Raw genomic sequence first — 21,717 nt, 5'->3', positions numbered from 1 at the left:
AAATGCTAAGGTAATGTTCTGTGAAATGATTAATGCATACAGAATGTGAGCAGGGGCTTTAACTCTGGCTTTCTTGTATTGGAATATATTACCTTCTGAGGTTGTTGTACAGAAAATAACCATATTATAATAACAAAAAATAAATGTGCCCCTGATCTGCAGGCTAAATTTGTCTGCTGCTTTATTGGTCTGGTTGAAACAAAGCCCAAGCATTTGGTTTCTGTAATCATCCTAAAAAGCAGAAACTATTCTAGGTAATTTGTCATTAAAAGGAGTAGCAGCCTAGAAGAGTGAAACACTTATTTTGGTTTCCTCTTCCAGTCATCTTTAATTGCACCACCCTATAAAATGTAACGAAAGGCAGCTCTTTGTAAGACAGATGAGGTACTGGCATTTTTAGATGATCTTATAATTTGTTGATTTATAGCATACGCTATTTTATTTGAAATGATGGTGCAATTCATAACTGTGTAAGATACTTTAAACAGTGTAGGTTTACATTTTTATATGTTTATATAAACTGTTTTTACTGTTTTTAGTGTTTTAATTCTAGCAAAGTTGTGGCTTTTAATCAAATACACAATCTGAAGAAAGGTCTCTGCATAAACCATCTGTTCTTCATTATCGTGCAATATATCATCAGGAAATATATCCCTATCTGCCATATAATTTTCCCCTTTTTAGTGGTCGGTGGATTATGACACTCTGCGTACAGTCACATTTTAAATGACAGCTTTCAGTGCAAGCTATGATTTTAAAGTATAGGCTGAAGAAAGATTTTTAAACTGTACATTAAAAGGTTTACAGAGTTTTTAACTCCTGATGTTTAGTGAATTTCTTTGGAGCTAGGACACCCGCCCATACAGTAGGCCACTGCATTCTGAGTAAGAAGGATGTGGTTTTTCAGAGATGGTTTAAGTACAGCCTCTCCTTTGCATTTGACCACATGTATGTACTTATTGATTTTTAAATGATTGGTTTCTACATCGCTGTTTTGCAGTTTGCATTTTTTTAACTTTTTTTTTTAATCCTTATTGTGGATAGTGTCATGCCAAGAAGATGACAGCTTGGTGGCTGGAAGGAGAAATGCTTATTATACGGCTCCAAACTGCTGGCCAGTATTGTATGCCAAGAGCAAACATTTTCAGTGGGTTACATATAGGTGTTTTGTGAAAATAAATCAAATTCCTGGGGTCTGTATAGTTCTTTACTGATACCTTTGTGTATAACGTGACAGAAATGAGATTTCATATGCCAAGTCAGAGTATTTGTGCAGCCTTACAAAACTTTCACCGTTTCAACAACTTAAATTTAAACCAGCAGTTGTAGGCAAAATCACTGCAGATTGCTTTTGTTTATTTTAAAAAGAGACCAAAAGCATCTTGTCTGCTACCATTCTGCCTATTTCTTTGAAACCACAATGAAAAGAATGTTTTTTACCTTTCCTTTGATTTCTCAGAAAGTATTTTAAAGAGGGAAAAAAAAGCCTTTTCTCTTACATACTAATACAGCTAAAATTTCACACATTTGGTTAATGCTTGCCATATCATGAAATTATATTTCAGAGGATCATTTACTTCCTTTTAATAAAATAACTTCTATGCACACACCAAAATGTTTAACAGGCATGTTTGGATTGCTATTTTTACCTTTGAGGATCATATTACTTTGTAGATTAACTACAAATTCTGAGTTAGCGTATCTTTTATACAACTCTCTCTCTCTCTCTCTCTCTATATATATATATACATATATATATATATATATATATATATATATATGGAAAGGAGTCTACACTGCTCAATATCTGAGTTGTTTGACTTCTGCTACATACCTACAATCAACTGCATTACTAGCTGAGTTAAGTACAAACTTGCAGTGTTAAAGATTGAACTGCATTTTATTTTTCTGTGTATTTAATTGTTTCATTGAATATTGTGGTCTGTGTCTCTCTGTAGTTATTTATTTTTCTATGTAATTGTTTCATAGAATACTGTGATCTCTCTCTGACTCTGCAGTTAGGGCTATTGTGTTTCACTTAATTGATATTCAGTGTTAAACTCTTAGCCTAGAGGGTTTCTCTGTATTTGTAAGTGTTAGTCACATATCTTTGAATTTATTACTGCTCAATATCTTAGTTGTTTGGCTTCTGGTACATACCTACATACCTACAATCGGCTACATTACTAGCTGAGTTAAGTACAAACTTGCAGTGTTAAAGATTGTACAGCATTTCATTTTCCCGTCTATTTAATTTTCATTGAATATTGTGTCTGTGTCTCTCTGTAGTTATTTATTTTTCTATTTAATTGTTTCATAGAATACTGTGGTCTCTCTCTCTGTCGCTGCAGTTAGTTTCCTGCCTGCCCTCCCTGTTCTTGTTTTGGTATTAATCTGGGTGGTTTTGGAATTGCCCGCCCCTCCTGTAAATTTGTGTTTGAACATTCCTCCTGGGTCTATCTCATTTGCTCACTCAGCCGAGTACAGTGCAATCATATTTTGACTTCAGACACTCCTACCAGTCCCATCTGTTCAGCTCTATCCCAGCTCTATTCCAGTCTAGTGTCACTAGCTCATTCTACCTAATACAGAGAGAACATTTGTGAAGGGCAAGCCACTTAGGTCCTTAATTTTGAATTATCTTCTGTTTCTCCTTTCTCCCTTTCCACTTTCCAAAAAAAAAAAAAAAATTCTAAGCTTGTTTCCTACCTTTCCTGTAACTAGTCTAGTCCAGATACAGATTTGCTGTAACCAGGACTGTTTGTAAGCTTCTGAGCCCCCAAAGCCTTTCTGTGTTGGAGGGAAGCCTTCTAGCTTATCAGTGGGAGTGGTAATCACCAGGTATCCTATCTACCACAAGAGTGGTTTCTGGCCCAGAAATTGTAGCTTATTGGCCGTTTGGGCAGTGTTTCCATCTTTTTCAACTTTCTGGTTTAAAAACTTGCATTTGCGCTTGTTTCCCACCTTTCCTGTAACTAGTCTAGTCAAGATACAGATATGATGTATCCAGGACCGTAAGCTTCTGCGGCCTCAAAGCCTTTCTGTGTTGGAGGAAAGCCTTCTAGCTTATCAGTGGGAGTGGTAAGCACTAGGTAGCCTATCTACCACAAGAGTGGTTTCTGGCCCAGAAATTGTAGTTTATTGGCCATTTGGGCAGTTTTTCCATCTCTTTCAACCATCTGGTTTAAAAGCTCACATTTACTCTCATTTCCCACCTTTCCTGTAACTAGTCTACTCCAGATACAGATTTGCTGTATCCAGGACTGATTGTAAGCTTCTGAGTCCCCCAATCCTTTCTGTGTTGGAGGAAAGCCTTCTAGCTTATCAGTGGGAGTGGTAAGCACTAGGTAGCCTATCTACCACAAGAGTGGTTTCTGGCCCAGAAATTGTAGTTTACTGGCCATTCAGGCAGTTTTTCCATCTCTTTCAACTTTCTGGTTTAAAGGCCCACGTTTGCACTTGTTTCCCACCTTTCCTGTAACTAGTCCAGTCCAGATACAGATTTGGTGTATCCAGGACTGTTTGTAAGCTTCTGAGCCCCCCAAGCCTTTCTGTGTTGGAGGGAAGCATTCTAGCTTATCATTGGGAGTGTAAGCACTAGGTATCCTATCTACTACAAGATCCAGGTACAGATTCTTAGTTTTAGCACTTGAATTTGCTTATTCGTGCTCAGCACTTGTTCATAACTTGTTGTTAGCACTAAATAAGCTACAATTTACTACAACACTCAACCTTCCTCTTTACTTAGAGGAAAATAGTTTTTGTACTTACTTTCCTCACTTGCTTAGAGAAAAATAGCTCTTATACTCACTTTCCTCACTTGTCTAGAGGAATGTAGTTTTTTATTCAGGCATGTCCAAAGGTCAGCTCCCAGTGTTCTCTATCTGATGAATCAGGGCATCTTGATGCAATGTAGCAATTGCTTTATGTACACAGACAACCCTCTCCTCCTACCACCCAACACCACAACCTGTGAGAGATGCACTTATCTAGCCAAACTGGAGGTAAAGCTGTCTTCAACCAACACTGAAATTGACAGTCAAGAGGAGAAGGTAAACACTTGCACCACACCACACTCTTCACATAGTCCCACTAAACCTACACCACCAAAATCCACACATAGAAACACAAAAACATTTGCAGAGGCTCTCAATAATAATCTGTTCAAGCAACACAGACCTCCAAAGCAGAAACGCAAGCAACCTCCAACCCCAACACAATCCAAATAACACATAGCCCACAGACTCAGTGTTCCAATAAACACACCCCATAAGGCAAAGCAACGTACCCAACACACTAGTCATAGGTGACTGTATAGTCAGACACACTTTTGTCCCACTTACCAAGTTAAGCAAGTAGAAAGTTACTGTCAGCTGCCTGTTGGATGCCAGGATCCGCCACATAACCCATGCATTCAGGTCACTCCACAACAAGTAGAAATATGACTCTGTCATTGTCCATGTTGATGTGAACGACCTGAGATGTACCTCCCTGGACTAGATGAAAAGAGACATGGAAGAGCTCTCCGATCTTGTAGCCCAGGCAGGTATGACCCTAATCCTAAGTAGCATCCTGCCATCGCCCAGAATCATACTACAGTACAAGGACAAAATGATTGACTTAAACAATTGGCTAAGCTTCTGGTGTCATTCTAAGGGGATCCAGTATCTATCTTCCTGTGACGACATGGTCGACAGACCACAATGCTTTGCCAAAGATGGCATGCACCTGTCAACCCTTCGATTCCGGATACTGGCTAAGGCTCTTGCTGCCCCTATAGTGCCTTTTTTAGACAAGGTTCAAATGACAAATTCACCACCTTAACAGAAACAGGCAAGCAAAAACCGAGGGTAATGCTACTGAATGCTAGAAGTCTAAATCTCAAAATGCGCTCACTTGAGACACTCCTTAAAATGGAGAACATCGATATCTGTGCAGTGACTGAGGCCTGGTTCAAGGCTCTAGAGAGCACCCCTGCATTACCAGGCTATAACTCATACCACACTTTTCGGCCATCTAACCTAGACCAGAACACCAAAGGCGGTGGTGTGTCCATATTCATTAAGGATATCCACACCTCCAGGCTAGTTGCGCAGCATAATGCATCTGAGGTTATCCAAGTGCAACTAACTCTGTGCAACCTAGGATGCATTATGCTGCACAACTAGCCTGGAGGTGTGCATGCATCCAGGCTAGTTGCTCAGCATAATGCATCAGAGGTTATCCAAGTGCAACTAACTCTGGACAAAACTGCATTCCAAATTGTAGCTTGCTACAGATCCCCCATCATGCCCCAGGATTCCCACTCCTCTTTTCTTGATATACTGGAAAATATTAGGGTTCAACCAAACATCCTAATAATGGGTGATTTCAATTACCCCACCATTAACTGGGAAAACTACTCATGTACCAACTCCTTCTCGCAACGCTTTCCGGAATTCATAAATTCCAATGCCCTGGATCAACTTATCCACACTCTCACCAGGGGCAACAATATTCTAGACCTAGTCATTACCAACATGAGTGACCTGAAGTCAACTCCTCATTGGTCAGATCCGACCATAAGCTAATCACCCTAGATATCTGCATCCCGTCCCCACCCACCATTAAGGAAACCACAGTAAAAAATTTCTCCAAAGCCAACTTTATGCATCTTAAGACAAAAGTGGCGAACTTCATGACACCCATGCAGATGGACAGTACAGTTATGACTGCTGAATCCTACACAAATGCACTCTATAAGCATTACACGAGTGCATGGATCATGCTATCCCAAACAGAACCAAGACGCTACCCTCCAAAAAAAGGAAGCCAATCTGGTGGTCCCCTGCCATAAACAAACTCTACAACAGAAAGAAGAAACTGTTGCAAAAGAGAGTAAAATCCCATGAGTGGAGAAGCTCCCTGGTCAGCCTCAGTAAGACGCTGAGATCCCTTATAAGATCCTGCAAAGCTAGCTATGAAAACAAAATTGCCACTGATTCTAAGGGCAGCCACAAAGCATTCTATAGCTATGTGAAGAATCTCAATGGCAACACCCAGATCTGCTCTGAGTTACAGTACAAAACAGTGAAAATTACAGAACCAACTGATATTGCCAACATCCTGGCAGATAGGTTCAGTGCTAACTTTACCCCCCTCTCACCCCCTAAAGGGCCCATATCTATACAGGATGAATGCAGAGTCCCTGTAATCACATCTATGCAGGGAAAAGCTGAACTCTCTAAAACCAAAAATACAGCATCCATGGGACCGGACAACATCCCAGGCTGCGCTTTACACGAACTTCAGAACAAACTGGCTCCCCACCTAAGCACCATGTTCAATCATGGTCTCACGTCAGGCTTTGTGCCCACTGAATGGTGCACAGCAACAGTTATCCCACTCCACAAAGGGGGAGCCACCACTGATCCTGGAACTGTTGCCCTATTAGCCTGACAAGCCTGGTCTGCAAGGCCATGGAACATATCATCATGGAACTCATAAACAAAGACATTGGTAACCCCCAAACTCTGGACCCCACCCAGTTTGGGTTTGTGAAAGGCAGATCATACCTTCTGAACCTGATTGACTTCTTTGAGGCAGTCACCAAAGCCATAAATGAGGGTAAGGTGGTTCACACAGCCTATCTTGACCAAGGCTTTCGACACCATCCCCCATTCTGGAATTATAGTTGAACTCACTAAACTAGGTATAAATCCCTACATCACAAAATGGTTTGCCAACTGGCTCACTGACAGAACCCACACTGTAAAAGTTGCAGACTTCAAATCTGACTTCAAACCAGTGACAAGTGGAGTACCACATGGTTCAGTCCCGGGACCTCTCCTGTTTGGTATCTACTTCTCTGAAGTACAGGCTAACACAGAAGGCCTCTGGCTAACGAAGTTCACAGTTGACTGCAAACTAGGAGCCATAGTCAAGTCCCCAAATGATGTGGACATCCTACAGAAGGGTCTCACTGAGACAGATGCCTGGTGTCAGAGGCATGGCCTCAAGCTCAATGCCAAAAAGTCATTGTCATCCCCTTTGGTAAAAACTCTGTACCCAAGAACTACCACATAAACCGCAGTCTACTTAACACCGAATGTGTGATAAGAGATCTTGGGACCCAGGTGGACAGTAGTCTCTCCTTTGATAATCACATCACCACAGTAGTCAGGAAATCCTTCTATGTGACACAACTCATCACAAAAGGGTTCTCATCCAGGAAAAAAGAGGTCATTGTTCCCCTCTACTTGGCACTTGCCAGACCCATTATAGAGTACAATGCCCCTTTTGGAATGTACCTCACAAGACATCTGCAGCAGCTGGAAAGGCCACAGAAGTACCTCACAAAGAGGATTACTGGCCTCAAACAGATGCCCTACACTGACCATCTCAAATAAACTCCATCATTACTCTGTTGCATATCGGCTACTCCGAGGAGATCTCTGCATAACATATAAAGCTATGTTAAATCCAGAGCTGTCGGACATGCTACACCTAAAGAAATCCCAATCCCTCCAAGCTACACGCTCTATGGACCTAAACCTTGTCACCACAATAAACAGGACATGCTGGAGGGATAGATTCCTTTCCCAGAGACTTCTTATACTCTGTAACAAGCTACCCATCTATGTCAAGCAAAGTTCCTCATTAGCACTCTTCAAGAAAAATCTTGATGAGTGGATGGGAAATAGAAAATACACCCCGGGGATCACTTTTGTGGCTCTGCTTGACAGAGGCACAGGAAATTAACTTTCTTGGGTGGCATAAGCCAGGGAACCTTGTTGGCTAGGCTTACTTAGGCCCTTGAGCCGATAGCCTAGTACCTACCTATGAACATATATAAACATATATATATATATATATATATATATATATATATATATATATATATATATGGATTGATAGCTAGACTCTAAACTCAAAATGCCTAAAAATGCAATCTGAAACTCATTCACATGGGGGATTCAGTAAAGCCTAAACAGTTGTTTTTCACTGTGTGTGCATCAACGGGCACAGAATCTGTTAGATTCAGTAAGCACCATGTAGAGCGCACACCACAGTCCAAACAAGATAAACACTGTGGCATGCTAATTACAGCATAAGCAGCTGAATTGCTTGCTGATTAACCAATCCAACATGGTTTAGCTATTCAACAAGTATAAAGGATCCATGTAGACTCTGTGCTGGTTTTTCCTGCGGATTCCAAAACTTTTGGAATACAGACATGGAAAGGAGTCTACATGGACAGAATGCTAGGGGCTGCTGCTGATTTAATTCATTTATATGTGCTACAGGCTGTAGCCAATGATGCTGTTGCTGCTAATAGGCCTAGATTGAGAAGGAGAAGAGTTTTCAGGCCCCATTTAACTTTTCACAACCTACATGATGTGGAAATTGTGCAGAGTTACATGGTGGACAAGCACACACTACAAGAACTCTGCGACCTCTGCCGTCCTCAACTTAGAACCAGAGCCAACTGAAGGGAACCCATTCCAGTGGAGGCAAATGTATGTGTAACCTTGAGAATCTTAGCTACAGATACCATTCAGAGACCAACAGGGGAAATGCTGGGGGTATCACAGGCATCAGCATCCGGAATCCTCCACCAATTCCTGAATGCTATGTTCAAACATGCCAGTGACCACATATATTTTCCCTGTAGTTCTGAGGAGAGTGCCAGAAATATGCAGGATACCATTTAGCACACTTCCCTGAAGTATGGGGTGTCATAGATTGCACACATGTAGAAATTAAGGCAACAATCGGGCAACAGGGAAGGCGCTACATTAACAGAAAGGGCTACCACTCTATCAACTGCCAAGTTATGTGTAATGCCAAGGGAATAGTCTTGAACATGTGTGCTTGCAACCCTGGCAGTTACCATGACTCACATATCTGGCACAACTTCCAACTGTACCAGACGTTTACTAAGGGAGATATCCCATGGGGGCATTTACTGGGAGATGCAGGCTATGCACTGGAACTGTGGCCGATGGCATCCATCAGAAATGCACACACACTCATGGAAGAATGCCATAATGAGGCACACACTCAAACAAGAAATATCATAGAGTATGTGTTTGGGCATGCTGAAGCCATGGTTCTGGTGCCTTGGTACATCTGTGGGAGCCCTGCAGTACAATCCATGGACATGTACATAAATATTCACAATATGTGCAATACAACACAACATCATCCTAACAAAATAGCTTCAGCAGGATCAGTAAGGGAAAGGGGCACACATCCCAACACCAATGCCAAGGTCACCACAGCTACAGGCAGATGAGGAGTGATTTGGGGAACCACCAGCTGCTGTGGGTGTAGGCAGATGTAGGCTTGCTCATTATGCCCTTGCACTGGCTAAGAGATGATGCATAGCACACTCACTCACCACCTAGGGGCCTAACACCTTCCTCCTACTCACATACGTACCTCTCAGCTGTGCAGATTTTTGCAGAATGTCCAGATTTTTCCACATATTTTTGGTCCATTTTTCATAAAATTTTGTTTTTTTTTGGCAAAATAGTGGCAAATCATTCAAGACTGAAGTTAGAAAATAATGATAGACATTTGAGTGTCAGACTTCATATCCTTCAAAAAATTAATGTTAAGGTAAAACCTTTTATTGTATTAAGTTTCTAAGTTTGTAAGAGTAATATTTAAAAACTGTCCCTATTTTTGAACCTTTGTCAAGTACCTGAAAGGTTGAGATGTATGACATATATACTAACATTGATGCCAGCCAACTCACACATCCTTTTCCTCCCCATGTATTGGCTGTGTACTGCTTGCATCAGATAGAGTCAGCCCTGAACTAAAACTGTGTCATCTGCTGCATTTACATGGTAAGTCCTGAACCTGGAGTATATTGTTTAATAATATGACTGTGTGGCATAGCTTTGTATTTCATTACTTAGTCTGGTAAGCTAGTGAAAGGTGGATCTGTACAAATATGTGACAGCAGAGACTTGTTTGACTTATATGTGTCCATTACTAAGTAGTAGACCTCACACATCAAAGATTTACACAGTTTTACCTCTCAAAAGTACTGACGATCACTGCATATCCTCAGTTTAGCACCATATGTTTGTCCTGGAAAATGATTAAAGAGAGAAGTTAGAAAGCAATGATGCACATTGCAGTTTCTGACTTCACAACCTTCACAAGATCATTCACTATAAAGTTGGGAGATTTTGATGCTATCAACTGTCTAACTTTCCAAAGCCAGTATAAGTCAATGGTACAATTACCAGTTCAACGCCACAAATGCAGATATACTAAGCACTAAGTTAGTTATGCACCCTGAGCAGCAGGCACAAAGATTTTGTATCCCTGAATCCAAAAAATAGAAAACAGGGATATATGGCACAGTTATCACTTGCACAGGGTGTTGTGTGGGGGGAGGCAGGAAGCTTAGACTAATACAAAAGGTCAGTGAGTCTGTGTGAGTAAGAAAGATAAGAAGGCAAACATGTGGATAAACCAACAAATGGCTAGTGAGACAAAATTAGTAACTGTTGCGTGTGTCTGTAGGGGTCCTCCAGGTGAAATTGGTGTGTGAGTGTTTGCATGAACACAGCCAAGCTCTATGATAGCTTTACATCTTGGTATGTCAAAAAGGTGTGAGCTGTGCATGGTACAGGTAGCAGTTCATCATTATCATCCCCAACCAAAAGAACTGTCTCTGCCCGGAGTTGCACTGGCATGTCCATGCCCGTGGTCAGGTGCAGTGCTGCTACCTGAACATGACTGATGTCTGCTAGATGACCTCACTTCACGTGGATGCCCAGGACCATGACCTTGTAGCTTGTCACGTCCGGATGTGAACAGCACACTCACTGACAGAGCAGTGGAAGTACTGTCACTATGGGAGCATGATTGGGCATGTCTACATTGGCTAACTGTAAATGATGTGGTAGACCTACACCCATGAGGATGTCATTCCCCTCCATCACAGACACTGCTCGTTTCATGACAGACATCACGTGATCCATCACAGACACCCTTGTCCCAATGTGTCATTCATCAGATGCAGTAAATCAGCAACACAGTGGAGGCAGTCACACATGTCATACTGTGCCACATTCACAACCCTGAGCATTTGTGTGGAGCACCTATGGAAACATGCCTTTGCCTTCATGACTGCTGTAAACACACATTGAGTGGCACAGGAAGAGACACCTGCAACAGATGGAGGAGGGACAGCAGCTCGCTCTGAGCACCCATATCAATTCTCCTGCATGGCACCTCACCCACATTTTGGCTACGGTCAGATTCAAAAGGCCCTGGAGCCACAGTAGCCACACTTCCCTGGTCAATGTCCTCGCCCTCCACTTGTCCAATATCTGTGAGCTGACTGGACTGGGTAAGCATAGGCCTACTGGCTGTAGTCAATGGAAATGCAGGGGATAGCTGTATGCCAACATCTGTGTCATATTCAACTTCTGCACCCTCCCAACTGTGCCTCAGTTTGGCCACCATCATCATGAGAGTCTGCTAATATACTGACATCAGGTAGCACAGGGCCTGCACTCCCACCGTCATGATCACCTGTGACAAAAAGCAAGAAACACAGGAATAAATTAATACCTGCACTACTATAGTGCAGTATATGCTAACAAACTAACAGTACTGCCACAATTACAGACAGTACAGTAATACACACAACAGGCCTGAGATCAACATCAGACACTGCAATATTTCTTTAAATTGTTCAGCAGTACTGACATACAAATATTTGCTCTACCATCTGCAGATGAGATACTCCACTGAAGTTTAAAATCAGTGAGGGTCGAATTCACTAAATAGTGACAGGCATTTGGGTTTTGGCCTTCATATCCTTCAGAAAATGCTTGGTAACACAAGACATTTTATTCTAGCAACTTTCTAAGTTTATAAGAGCAATATTTTAAATTTGTCTCTATTTCTGGGGCTTTCTCCCCCTATTATTTTTGGCTTTGTCCAGATTTTTTATGAAAAGAAATTGAGAGCTATGGCTATAACAGTAACTCAACTTTGCCCCCACCCACCAACAAAAGAACAGTCTATCCTTGTTTGTGCCATAACAGTAACTCATCTTTGCTCCCCCACCCATAAAAGAAGAATCTGTCCTTGTTTGTGCCATAGTAGTAATTCACCTTTCCCCCCCAAAAAAGAACAGTCCATCCTTGTTTGTACCATAAAGGTAACTCACCTTTGCCCCCCCAAAAATGAACAGTCTATCTTTGTTTGTGCCATAACAGTAACTCACCTTTGCTCCCTCCCACAAAAGAACATTCTGTCCTTATTTGTGCCATAACAGTAACTCACCTTTTCTTCACCCACCCACAAAAGAACAGTATATCCTTGTTTGTGCCCTAACAGTAACTCACCTTTGCTCTGCTCCTCCCACCCACAAAAGAACAGTCTATTCTTGTTTGTGCCATAACTGTAACTCACCTTTGTTCCCCCACCCACATAAGAACAGTCTATTATTGTTTGTGCCATAACAGTAACTCACATTTGCTCCCCCACCCACAAAAGAACAGTCCATCCTTGTTTGTGCATAATTCTTCTCCACCCACAAAAGAACAAGCTATCCTTGTTTGTGCCATAACAGTAACTCAGCTTTGTACCCCCCTCAAAGAAACAAGAAAATGGTACAGTTTGCTAACAAACCATCTTTGAAATGCTAAAAGTGCTATCAAAGGAACTGTCCATGAAACATTTGTACATATTTATCACAATGCATTCCATTTTTATGGCTTGGCAAACATCCCCATGTCATCAGTATACTTCTAACTAATGCATAGAGATAAAAGTGTAAAATCCTTTGCTTAATAATTTTGTTAAATACATTCCAGCATATTCTATATGCAGCTGAACAAATATAACCATACCTTCTGAAGGTCAGTACTGCTCTATGCCAATATTTCCCAAAGTAATGGCATATCTTCAATCTTCTCCACATAAAGAAGTCTCCTCACCATCGGTTTGCCTAGCTACATGGTTGCCTTTTTATATTGTGTAGATTTAGGGCTGTCAGCAAGGTGAAGATGCATATGAGGTGTGAACTCATTAGAATTGCTGAATCCCCAAAAAATTGGATCTGTGTAGGGATGTAAATATAGTGCAGCCACTCCTCAGTGTTTGGTTTTAATGAATTGCAACTGTGACTGATTAATGGTTGGGAGAAGGAAAACATGACAGCACTGTAGGCTGTCTTATTTCCAGTGGGTGTGTCAGGTCACATCTACAATGCGTTAAATGTTCTTCTTCTTCTTTCGGCTTTTCCCAGTTAGGGTTCGCCACAGCGGATCACCTGCCTGCTCATGATTGGCAGTGGAGTTTTATGGTGTCGAGTTGCCAGCCCGGTGCCCAACCTTCCAAAGAAGGCACACACACACACACACACACACACACACACACACACACACACACACACACACACACACACACACACACACACACACACTCACACCTAGGGCCAATTTAGAGTGTCCAATCCACCTACAGCATGTCTTTGGGATGTGGAAGGAAACTAGAGCACCCAGAGGAAACCCACGCGATCACAGGGAGGACATGCAGACTCCACATAGAATGCACCCCAGCCGAGGATTGAACCGAAGAACCTCTTGCTGTGAGGCAGCAATGCTAACTGCTGCATCACCATGTGTAACAAAGCAGCAGACAAATCACAGGTTATGTCCCTTCACATCCAACCTGGCCTTCATTTTTTGGGGAACTGCATAATGATATTATTTCCACTTAATATCCGTACACATTTTAAGACCAATGATATAGAATGGCTTGCACACTGCATGTCTCAGATTACTGCTCAGATAAATGAATAATGGCCAACAAGCACAGAAATGTAAGACAGAGCTGTATATTTGCAAGCAGTAATCATGATAGGTTGTGTGATCACTAGGTGCACATCCAAAACTACTACATGTACAAATAATACTTGTATGATTTGATATCATTGTAGATGATGTTGCAGTTGGTTGTGTGCATACTGAATTACATTCCTGGCTGCAAAGCTGCTTGTGTGGCAAAGAGGGATAAGACACCCATCCTGTATTCTGAAAGTGCATTGGAGTGAGAGTGCAAGCCCAGACCTATGTAGTAATATCTCATATGTACTAACATTTTATAGTGTATATGTCATAGATTGCTTTTCCTCATTTCAACTACCTCTCCATTTTCTTTTTTTTTTTCTTTTTTCTTTAAATTGGCCAGTGTTTGAGTTAGTGCAAACATGGGAACCAGAGACAAATGAATGTCAGGTTTGGCTGTGCTTATCTCATTTATGGAAAGCGTGGCAGTGTGCAAACTGGATAGCTGGCCAGACAGGACCCAAATAGCCAAAAATAGAAACCAGATACATTCAATTAATGCAGTTGGGTATTTTGCAAACCCAATAAGCGATGCTGAGCTGCAGTTAACAGTGGTACCTTAAGAATGATTAGTAAAATAGGGAATGTCATGTAACTGATCCTGTGGCATCAGGTGTTAATTGCAGAGCTGGAGTACAGATGGTCCTGGGATCTAGTACAGGGGGCTGAAGTACAGATGGTCTTGGGTTCTAGTACTGGGTGTGCAACATTTGTTTTGCTGTTGTGACATTGTAATTTACAGCAATGAACAGCAACACAGACAAATGTTTTCAGAGACTTCTTGTGGCAACAGTTTTAAGTATAGGACATGCGGTCCTGGGTTCAAATGCAGCTTATTCCATGTACTTTTAGTGTTGTTCCACTTTCCATTATAGTTACTCTCACTTATAACACTTGACATGGTGCAGCTGATATTAGTTATACATAAAAAGGCCAAGGCACTAGTATTGTGTCAGTTATGTATTCATTTCTCTATATATTATCACATTTATTCTCAAGTGTATAACTGTAGGTATATTGTGTGCTATATTCCTGTAAGTATAATTCTGCTATCTGGACTGCCATTTCCTTCATATTTGTCTAACACACATACACAACTGCCTGTACATCCAATAACCTTGAATTTGCTTTGCTTGCTTCTGTTGTGCTCCACTTCCCATTGCACAAACACGGTGGTCTGAAGTGCGTACTGCCGAGCACTGCATTTGTGTGATGGTAAGTGGAGCTCAACTGTTTCAAACAGTGTGTGTACTCCCATTAAAGTCAATGACTAGAATTGTCAGGAAAGCATCATTCTCCATTGCTGTAGATCTGTGGCAGACATGGCAGGTGCTTGTTGGGAAGGTGTCAGGTTTAGGGCACAGAGATGGGGTGTCAGGAGTCCAAGATTTTTATTGGACTCTTAGTTAAAAACCACAGTGCCAGGCTTCTATGGGGGACTATTCTGGCTCCTAGTAAAAGTTAGAAGCTTGGGATGGTTTAGCACAGACTGTAATCGGTGTCACAGGTATCCCCTGCGCTGGTGAGCAATGTAGGCATCACTATAATGACCTCTGGAAGAGGAGGAGGGATACCCTTGACCATTGGATCAGGGAATTTAGGACTGTGGACATCCCATACCTGTGTAACTACAGAGAGTACTTGTAAGACTTAAAATCTGAATATAGGCTAGACTGGTATTCATAATGGTATTCTGTTCTCTTCTGTTTTTTCCACAGATACACATGATCATGAGGTAAATTTCCAAGCACATGGGGTTAGATTGGCGAGGATGAGGGAAGCATGTGGTATGTATGCAGCAGAATAGTAGTGTTATTCTAGCATTAAAAGTTAAAGATAACTTTTTTGGTATTTTATAGATTTGTGTCAAATTGGGCATGCATATCTCAACTGTAAAAGCAAGGATGCATGCATGTGGGACACTGTTATATTATCCTCAACAGACACTGCTAATGTCATCAGCTATAAACTCAGACTTGTACTGTGGCACTTGCATAAAGTACTGTGTTCTGTAGTCTATGTACTTAGATAGATAGGGGTTCTATTCTCACTGCAGTCAAGTGCGTGTATGTGTGTGTGTGTGTGTGTGTGGGGGGGGGGTGCTTGACAGTAGAGAGAGCATTTTACAACAGCATGTGGGACGTTGCTTTTATCATCTTCCTCTCAACAGACTCTGCTGATTTGTGGATGTGCAGTATACACATCAGGGCAGGGTCAGAGATGTCCTATAGACTAGGCATAAGTCACCTCATCCTTTCCAATACAGATTTCAGGAACAGGGCTTTCAGTATATCCACATACATCATGGCATGGTTTGTAGTACCTGTATTTTCTTGGTGTGATACCCCCGTGGTCTGTCTAGCTGCTGCAGGTGTCTGGTGAGGTACATGCAAAATGAAGCATTATACTGTATTAGTGTTCAGATGAGGTTTAAGTACAATGCTGTTTCAGATCTGGATACAATGGCCTGACTTCTGAGGTGTATAATGTAGCCTTTCCATACCACTGTGGACACTTGGTCAAAGTTCAGATTGCTATCTACGTGGATTCCTAAATCTTGCACCACTGGTGTCAGCATACAGGGGGTGTTATCAATGGTGTATTTACCAAGGGATTCCACTTTTCATAAGGCACAAAACCTCACACATTCTGTATTTATTAGTAAACCATGTGGCTTTGGTACCAATCATTTGTGTGTGTTAGCCCCTTTTGTACTATAGTCACATCATTGGTGGACTCAATGATTGCAACCAATATGCATGAATCAACAAACTTGGTAAGCTACAAGTCATATTTTGTAGCCTGGACTGTTCAGAAATAGATTCTAAACAATATAGGGCCCAGCATAGATCTTTGGGGTACACCAATGGTGACAGCTGCAGTGGTAGCAGTTGATTCACCAACTTTCACAGTATGCAGTCTGTCAGTGAGGACATTGTTTAACCATCTAGTGACATAAGTGTTAATCCTAGAAGGTAGAGTTTGTCAATGATACCCGAGTAGGGGGATTGTGTACAAACCCTAGGATAGATCAAGATAGGCAGTATGCACTGTGATACCTTCATGTCGGCCTACCACATAGAAACAATAGGCTGTGACAACATCACGGATCACCTGGAGCATGACTCAGAGCATAAGCCTACCTCACACGGTGTGATGCACACTTCAACACACCCTCCAGATGGACTATGTTCCTGTAGAAGGGTGTACATCGACATGTATCCATCAATGAGTGAGCTGGGGACTGCACTTGATGCATGCATGAATAGACACATCCTAACTCTCCTGATCTGTGAGGTAAACCAACATGCCATTATGGACGCTCTTTAAATGGACTCTAGTAATATCTCAGCTGTGTGCGCAACAGACATGTTTGAGTTTTTGATGCTACATCGATGTCTGTTACATCTGTCAGATGTCCTCAAAGAGCATCATCCTTTGGAACTTGAAAAGGCCAAGGCAATTGACAGAAGTCCACACTAAGGTATTAACTCCACAATGACAGATGTGGGTAGAATAGTGGATCACATACGTGGCATCTAAATAGGTAGAAATATGTGAAGTCACTAATATTTCATGTCCAGTGATCAAGTATTTATATTAGAGCTGTCTGCTAGCCTCTTTCTTGTCCATGATTGAAATCACAGACATCAAGAATGACATACAAATCCTTTGCCCTAACAGCTGTCTGGAGGACTGCAGATTATGGACAACCATTGACTCCAACTGTGATATTAGTATAATAGAGTCATTATCAACAGGCATCAAAGATCGTTGCCACAGCCATGACAACACATGAGATGGAAAAAATAAAAACATGGAGATTTTTTTCATTATCCAAGCAAATGCAGAAACCAAAGCTCATGTAGACGTCACACCCTAGCAGCAGACCAGTTATGTGGCCTATCTCCTGGGATATATGGTGTGTGGAATGTCCACCAGCATGTGTTCTCAGTGGTGAGTACTCCCTTGTATGTAACACAACTACAGAGTACTTGCAGGATATCCACATGACAGACCATAATACCTTCATAGTTCACAGCATTCACCACACCAATACCTGAGTACAATGTACAATGCACCCTTTCTCCTTCAGTTCAGTAATATCTGTTAAGCACCAAGTCTTATTGCTTTCACATAGACACATACATACACACACACACACACACACACACACACACACACACACACACACACACACACACACCCATATGCAAAGTAAATATTCCCAAAAATTAATGTGCAAAGAAAGTTGTGCTATTTCAAGATTCTGAGCGTAATGTAGTGCAATAACCCATGCTGAGTTCCTTATTTAATAGGTTACCACCTCAGCCAGGCTAGGCATATGTCTCAGATCAACTGGAGTGTTCAGTAATATCTGTTAAGCACCAAGTCTTATTGCTTACACACACACACACACACACACACACACACACACACACACACACACACACACACACACACACACACATATATATACACACAGACACATGTATGCACATACATGCACATAGGCACACACATATGCACACACACACATGCACACAAGCACACACAGGGTCTATATCATAACGTCAAACTAACAAAAGTTTGAGCATTGTAATATCGAACCCTAAAGTCCGAAACCTAACAAAACCGAAAACACAGAACAGCGTTTTTTCCAGGGAAAAGAAATCGCTGTTCCATGACAAAAAAAATAAATAAACTTAAACTTAAACTAAACCTCCTTTCCCTCCATCCACATCTTCCAATGATGTGTAACTGAAGTGTACCACCTTTGTCATTGTAAGCTGTCACACATATATTTGTGCATACCTAGGAACTAGATTTGTTGCATAAACATTACTGTCTGATGGCATGGAACCTCCATCAAGGTGTAATACCACATGCATGTGTGATATCTGTTTCAGTGATGCACTCATGACATACATAGGTGTTTAATGACATTGATGGCATGGTTTGCATTCGTGACAGTGTGGGTTGTGCCATATATATATATCTCTGCCATGCATACCAGTCAACTAGTCTGTAGTGATCATAATGTCAAGTGTGTCTCCTCACACCTTCTGCATATGTTAGTGTCAGGAGAGTGTGCTTGATTACATTCATACATTGCTACAATTTCCTAATAGTTGTACAAGTGTGTTGGTGCAGAACCATCTATGCTCACTCAGAAACACATATGTTGTGTCAAAACATGGGTATTACTGGTGGTATTTTTCTGATATTGTCCTTGATTGTGCATGACATTTTTACTGTTGGTCATGAGCCAGTATCTGTACCCTACTTGTTGGAAGCCTCTGCTGACAATACAGGCATACCCAGGCAAATCAGTTTGCACAGCTTCACAATATGCACCCAACCCCCAATTGTATTTAACATCCATAGTACATGTCCTCTCCAATTGTTCATGCCTAGATGCTTATATCACACAGACATCCTTCACTGTTATGTCACCTTGTGTGACAGTCACATCATATACATTTGTCTCTGCAGTCCGTACTGTGCCATGTGGAGATGTGATTAGTGTTCCTGCTGCAACTCTCTTCCTTTTACATTTCCTTATGTGTGATACATTACAATGTTTCACCTGTCCTGCTTCCCGGTGTTCATCCCTAAACTTCATGTGTGTGTCCCTATTCAATAAACACACTTTCCATGACTGTTTCTTATAAATGGCAGTCCATATACCCTTACATATCATTGGCACAGCTTGCACAGACTGCCTGGAATGGGATTCCACAATACTCAGCACTATGTACACTGTCCTGTCCTGTGCCTGCAACATGTACATGTGGTATTAAGTGCAGTCTCACTAGCTCAGTATGTTGGAGTGTACACATACACTTTCCTGCCCTGTCCCTGCAACATAATCCATTAATATATGAAAAACCCTGGTAGTCTGTGTGGCATTCCGCCCAATCCTGTTAACCCAGTTTGTTATGCTGTAACTATGTTCTCTGTCTGTGCTGCTTTACACAGTTTCCTGGCCGCCATGAAACCCTGCTTGTTTACATTTGAAGGTGAGCTGTAGCATGAATATTCATTTGCGCAAAGCCTACATAGAGTTTATTGAATCTCAGGGTTAGTCTAAAAGACATTTAATCTAATCATATTTGATTGAAAAGTGTAGCTATAAATAATTAATGCAGGTGTGTTTTAGGGTATTAGGATAATTGGAATTAAAAGGCTAAATAGTCTAGTGCACCATTTTTACCTTGCTAAACCCAAACCAGAAGTTTGTGTTTTTGCATCAGCAGTGTCTCACTGTGTTTGGTATTTTCTATTTTCTCTACAGTTGTGTGACTGGTGAGTTAGTGTATTTATGTAAGGAATCAGTGGGAGGTACAGGGGAGCTTGTCCCCCTTAAAAAAAAAAAAACTTTTGGAGGAATATTGGTTGTATAGGAAGTTTTAGAATAGATGTGATTTGATTGAATGTGTTTTACATTAAATGTGTTTTTGATTAAATTTTTAGATGTTTTGTGATTAGATGAAAAGTTTCTTACATGTAACATAATACACCCATGTGTCAAAACCCACAAAGTCAAGTCTGAAACATTAATACTTCAAAACATAGTGTGGCAGTAGGGGGTTGTTCTAGATCACTGTACAGTGGGTAGTGGGGTTTTGCTCATTCCTAGCTATAGTGCAGTCTTTGAGCTGGTATATGTAATTATATGAGGGGTTTGCGTGCAGGGGGTGAGGTGGGTTTGCCCCCTTGCAAAAATGTGTTTTGGATATTTTCCTTTCTCTATTAACATTTTGCAGTGTCAATGCTTTAAGCTCAAAGTTGCAGGCTTCAATATTCTGGCCAATCGATTATCTGCTTTCCATTGTTGCTGTATCCTAGATTTTCTCTGTGTAGGGCAGAGGACGTTCGACTTTTAGAATTGCTTAATTTGCTGTTTTTCCATTGAGTCTGAATCGTATTGTGCAGTGATACTACTCTGCATATATTACAAAGCTTTGCAGTGGTAGACACTGCTTTCTACAAATAATGTATTTAATTTCCTGTAATTTTCAGGGATTGTAAAGTTTAATTGGAGAAGGTGGTGGTAGGAAGAGGATTTTTTATATTACTAGTATGGCATTAATACTTGAGGTGGCACAGTAGTACAGCTGTCAGCACTTCTACCTCACTGCATTTGAACCTATGGTTCATTTACTAGCTGGGTGCTTTATGTTTGGAGTCCATGCATCCTCCATGTGCTTGCATCAGCTTTCCCTCATGCTTCTGATTCCTCTTACGTCTCGGAGACACGCAGAAGGATGAATTTATGAGCCTCAAAACTGCCCATATGTGTGTGTGTCTGTGTGATCCAGTGATGGACTGGAGTTTTGTGTAAGATTGACTTTCTGTCTTATGCCCATCAATTGCTGTACTAGCATTTAGCTCAGAGCTACTGTTGAGTAACACAAATGGATATGGAAGGGAAAAGGACACTAGTCTACTGGCAGGGAGCAGAAAGCAGAGATCTGAAAGTTTCTGTGAAATTCAACAACCAAGTATCCACTTACATCCAACAATACCATCTCCTCACTTTTAAACAGCATGGATTCTGGCTATCTGGAAGACAATGACAGCACTATGGTCACTTACAAATGATAGTTTTCTCAACATGTTTAAAGGAGACCTTTTAGGAGCACTCTTCATTGACCTTGCCAAAGCTTTTGTTCTTGTTAACCACATCCTTCTCCTTCATTCTTTCCAAGAAATTGGAGTTAACTCCAACACTGTCACCTGGATCCAAGACATCTTAACAAATAGGTATTTCAGAGTCAAAATTTACTTATCCTTATTTCTTCCAGCACCCCTTACCAAAGCAGTGCCCCAGGGTTCCATACTG

At 41.3% G+C, this 21,717-nt stretch overlaps 1 protein-coding gene across 17 annotated transcripts in view; it reads left to right on the top strand.

Annotated features, from left to right (window-relative positions):
- The window catches only part of MEF2C (myocyte enhancer factor 2C), a 797,870-nt gene that overhangs the window by 737,086 nt on the left and 39,067 nt on the right, over positions 1 to 21,717 (top strand). For 9 of the 17 annotated variants that reach the window (XM_044064162.1, XM_044064167.1, XM_044064158.1 and 6 more), the window contains one exon: positions 15,587 to 15,655. The exons of the other annotated variants lie outside the window; for them this stretch is intronic. In XM_044064162.1, coding sequence (XP_043920097.1) covers positions 15,587 to 15,655 — 69 coding nt within the window. The remainder of the gene's footprint in view (positions 1 to 15,586; positions 15,656 to 21,717) is intronic. 17 annotated transcript variants of the gene reach the window in all.

The sequence above is a fragment of the Protopterus annectens genome, chromosome 2.part2, assembly GCF_019279795.1.
Source record: "Protopterus annectens isolate FY-2018-M chromosome 2.part2, PAN1.0, whole genome shotgun sequence".
NCBI lineage: Eukaryota > Metazoa > Chordata > Ceratodontiformes > Protopteridae > Protopterus > Protopterus annectens.
Note: the sequence above shows the minus strand (reverse complement) of the source record. Positions and strands in the feature narration are given on the sequence as shown.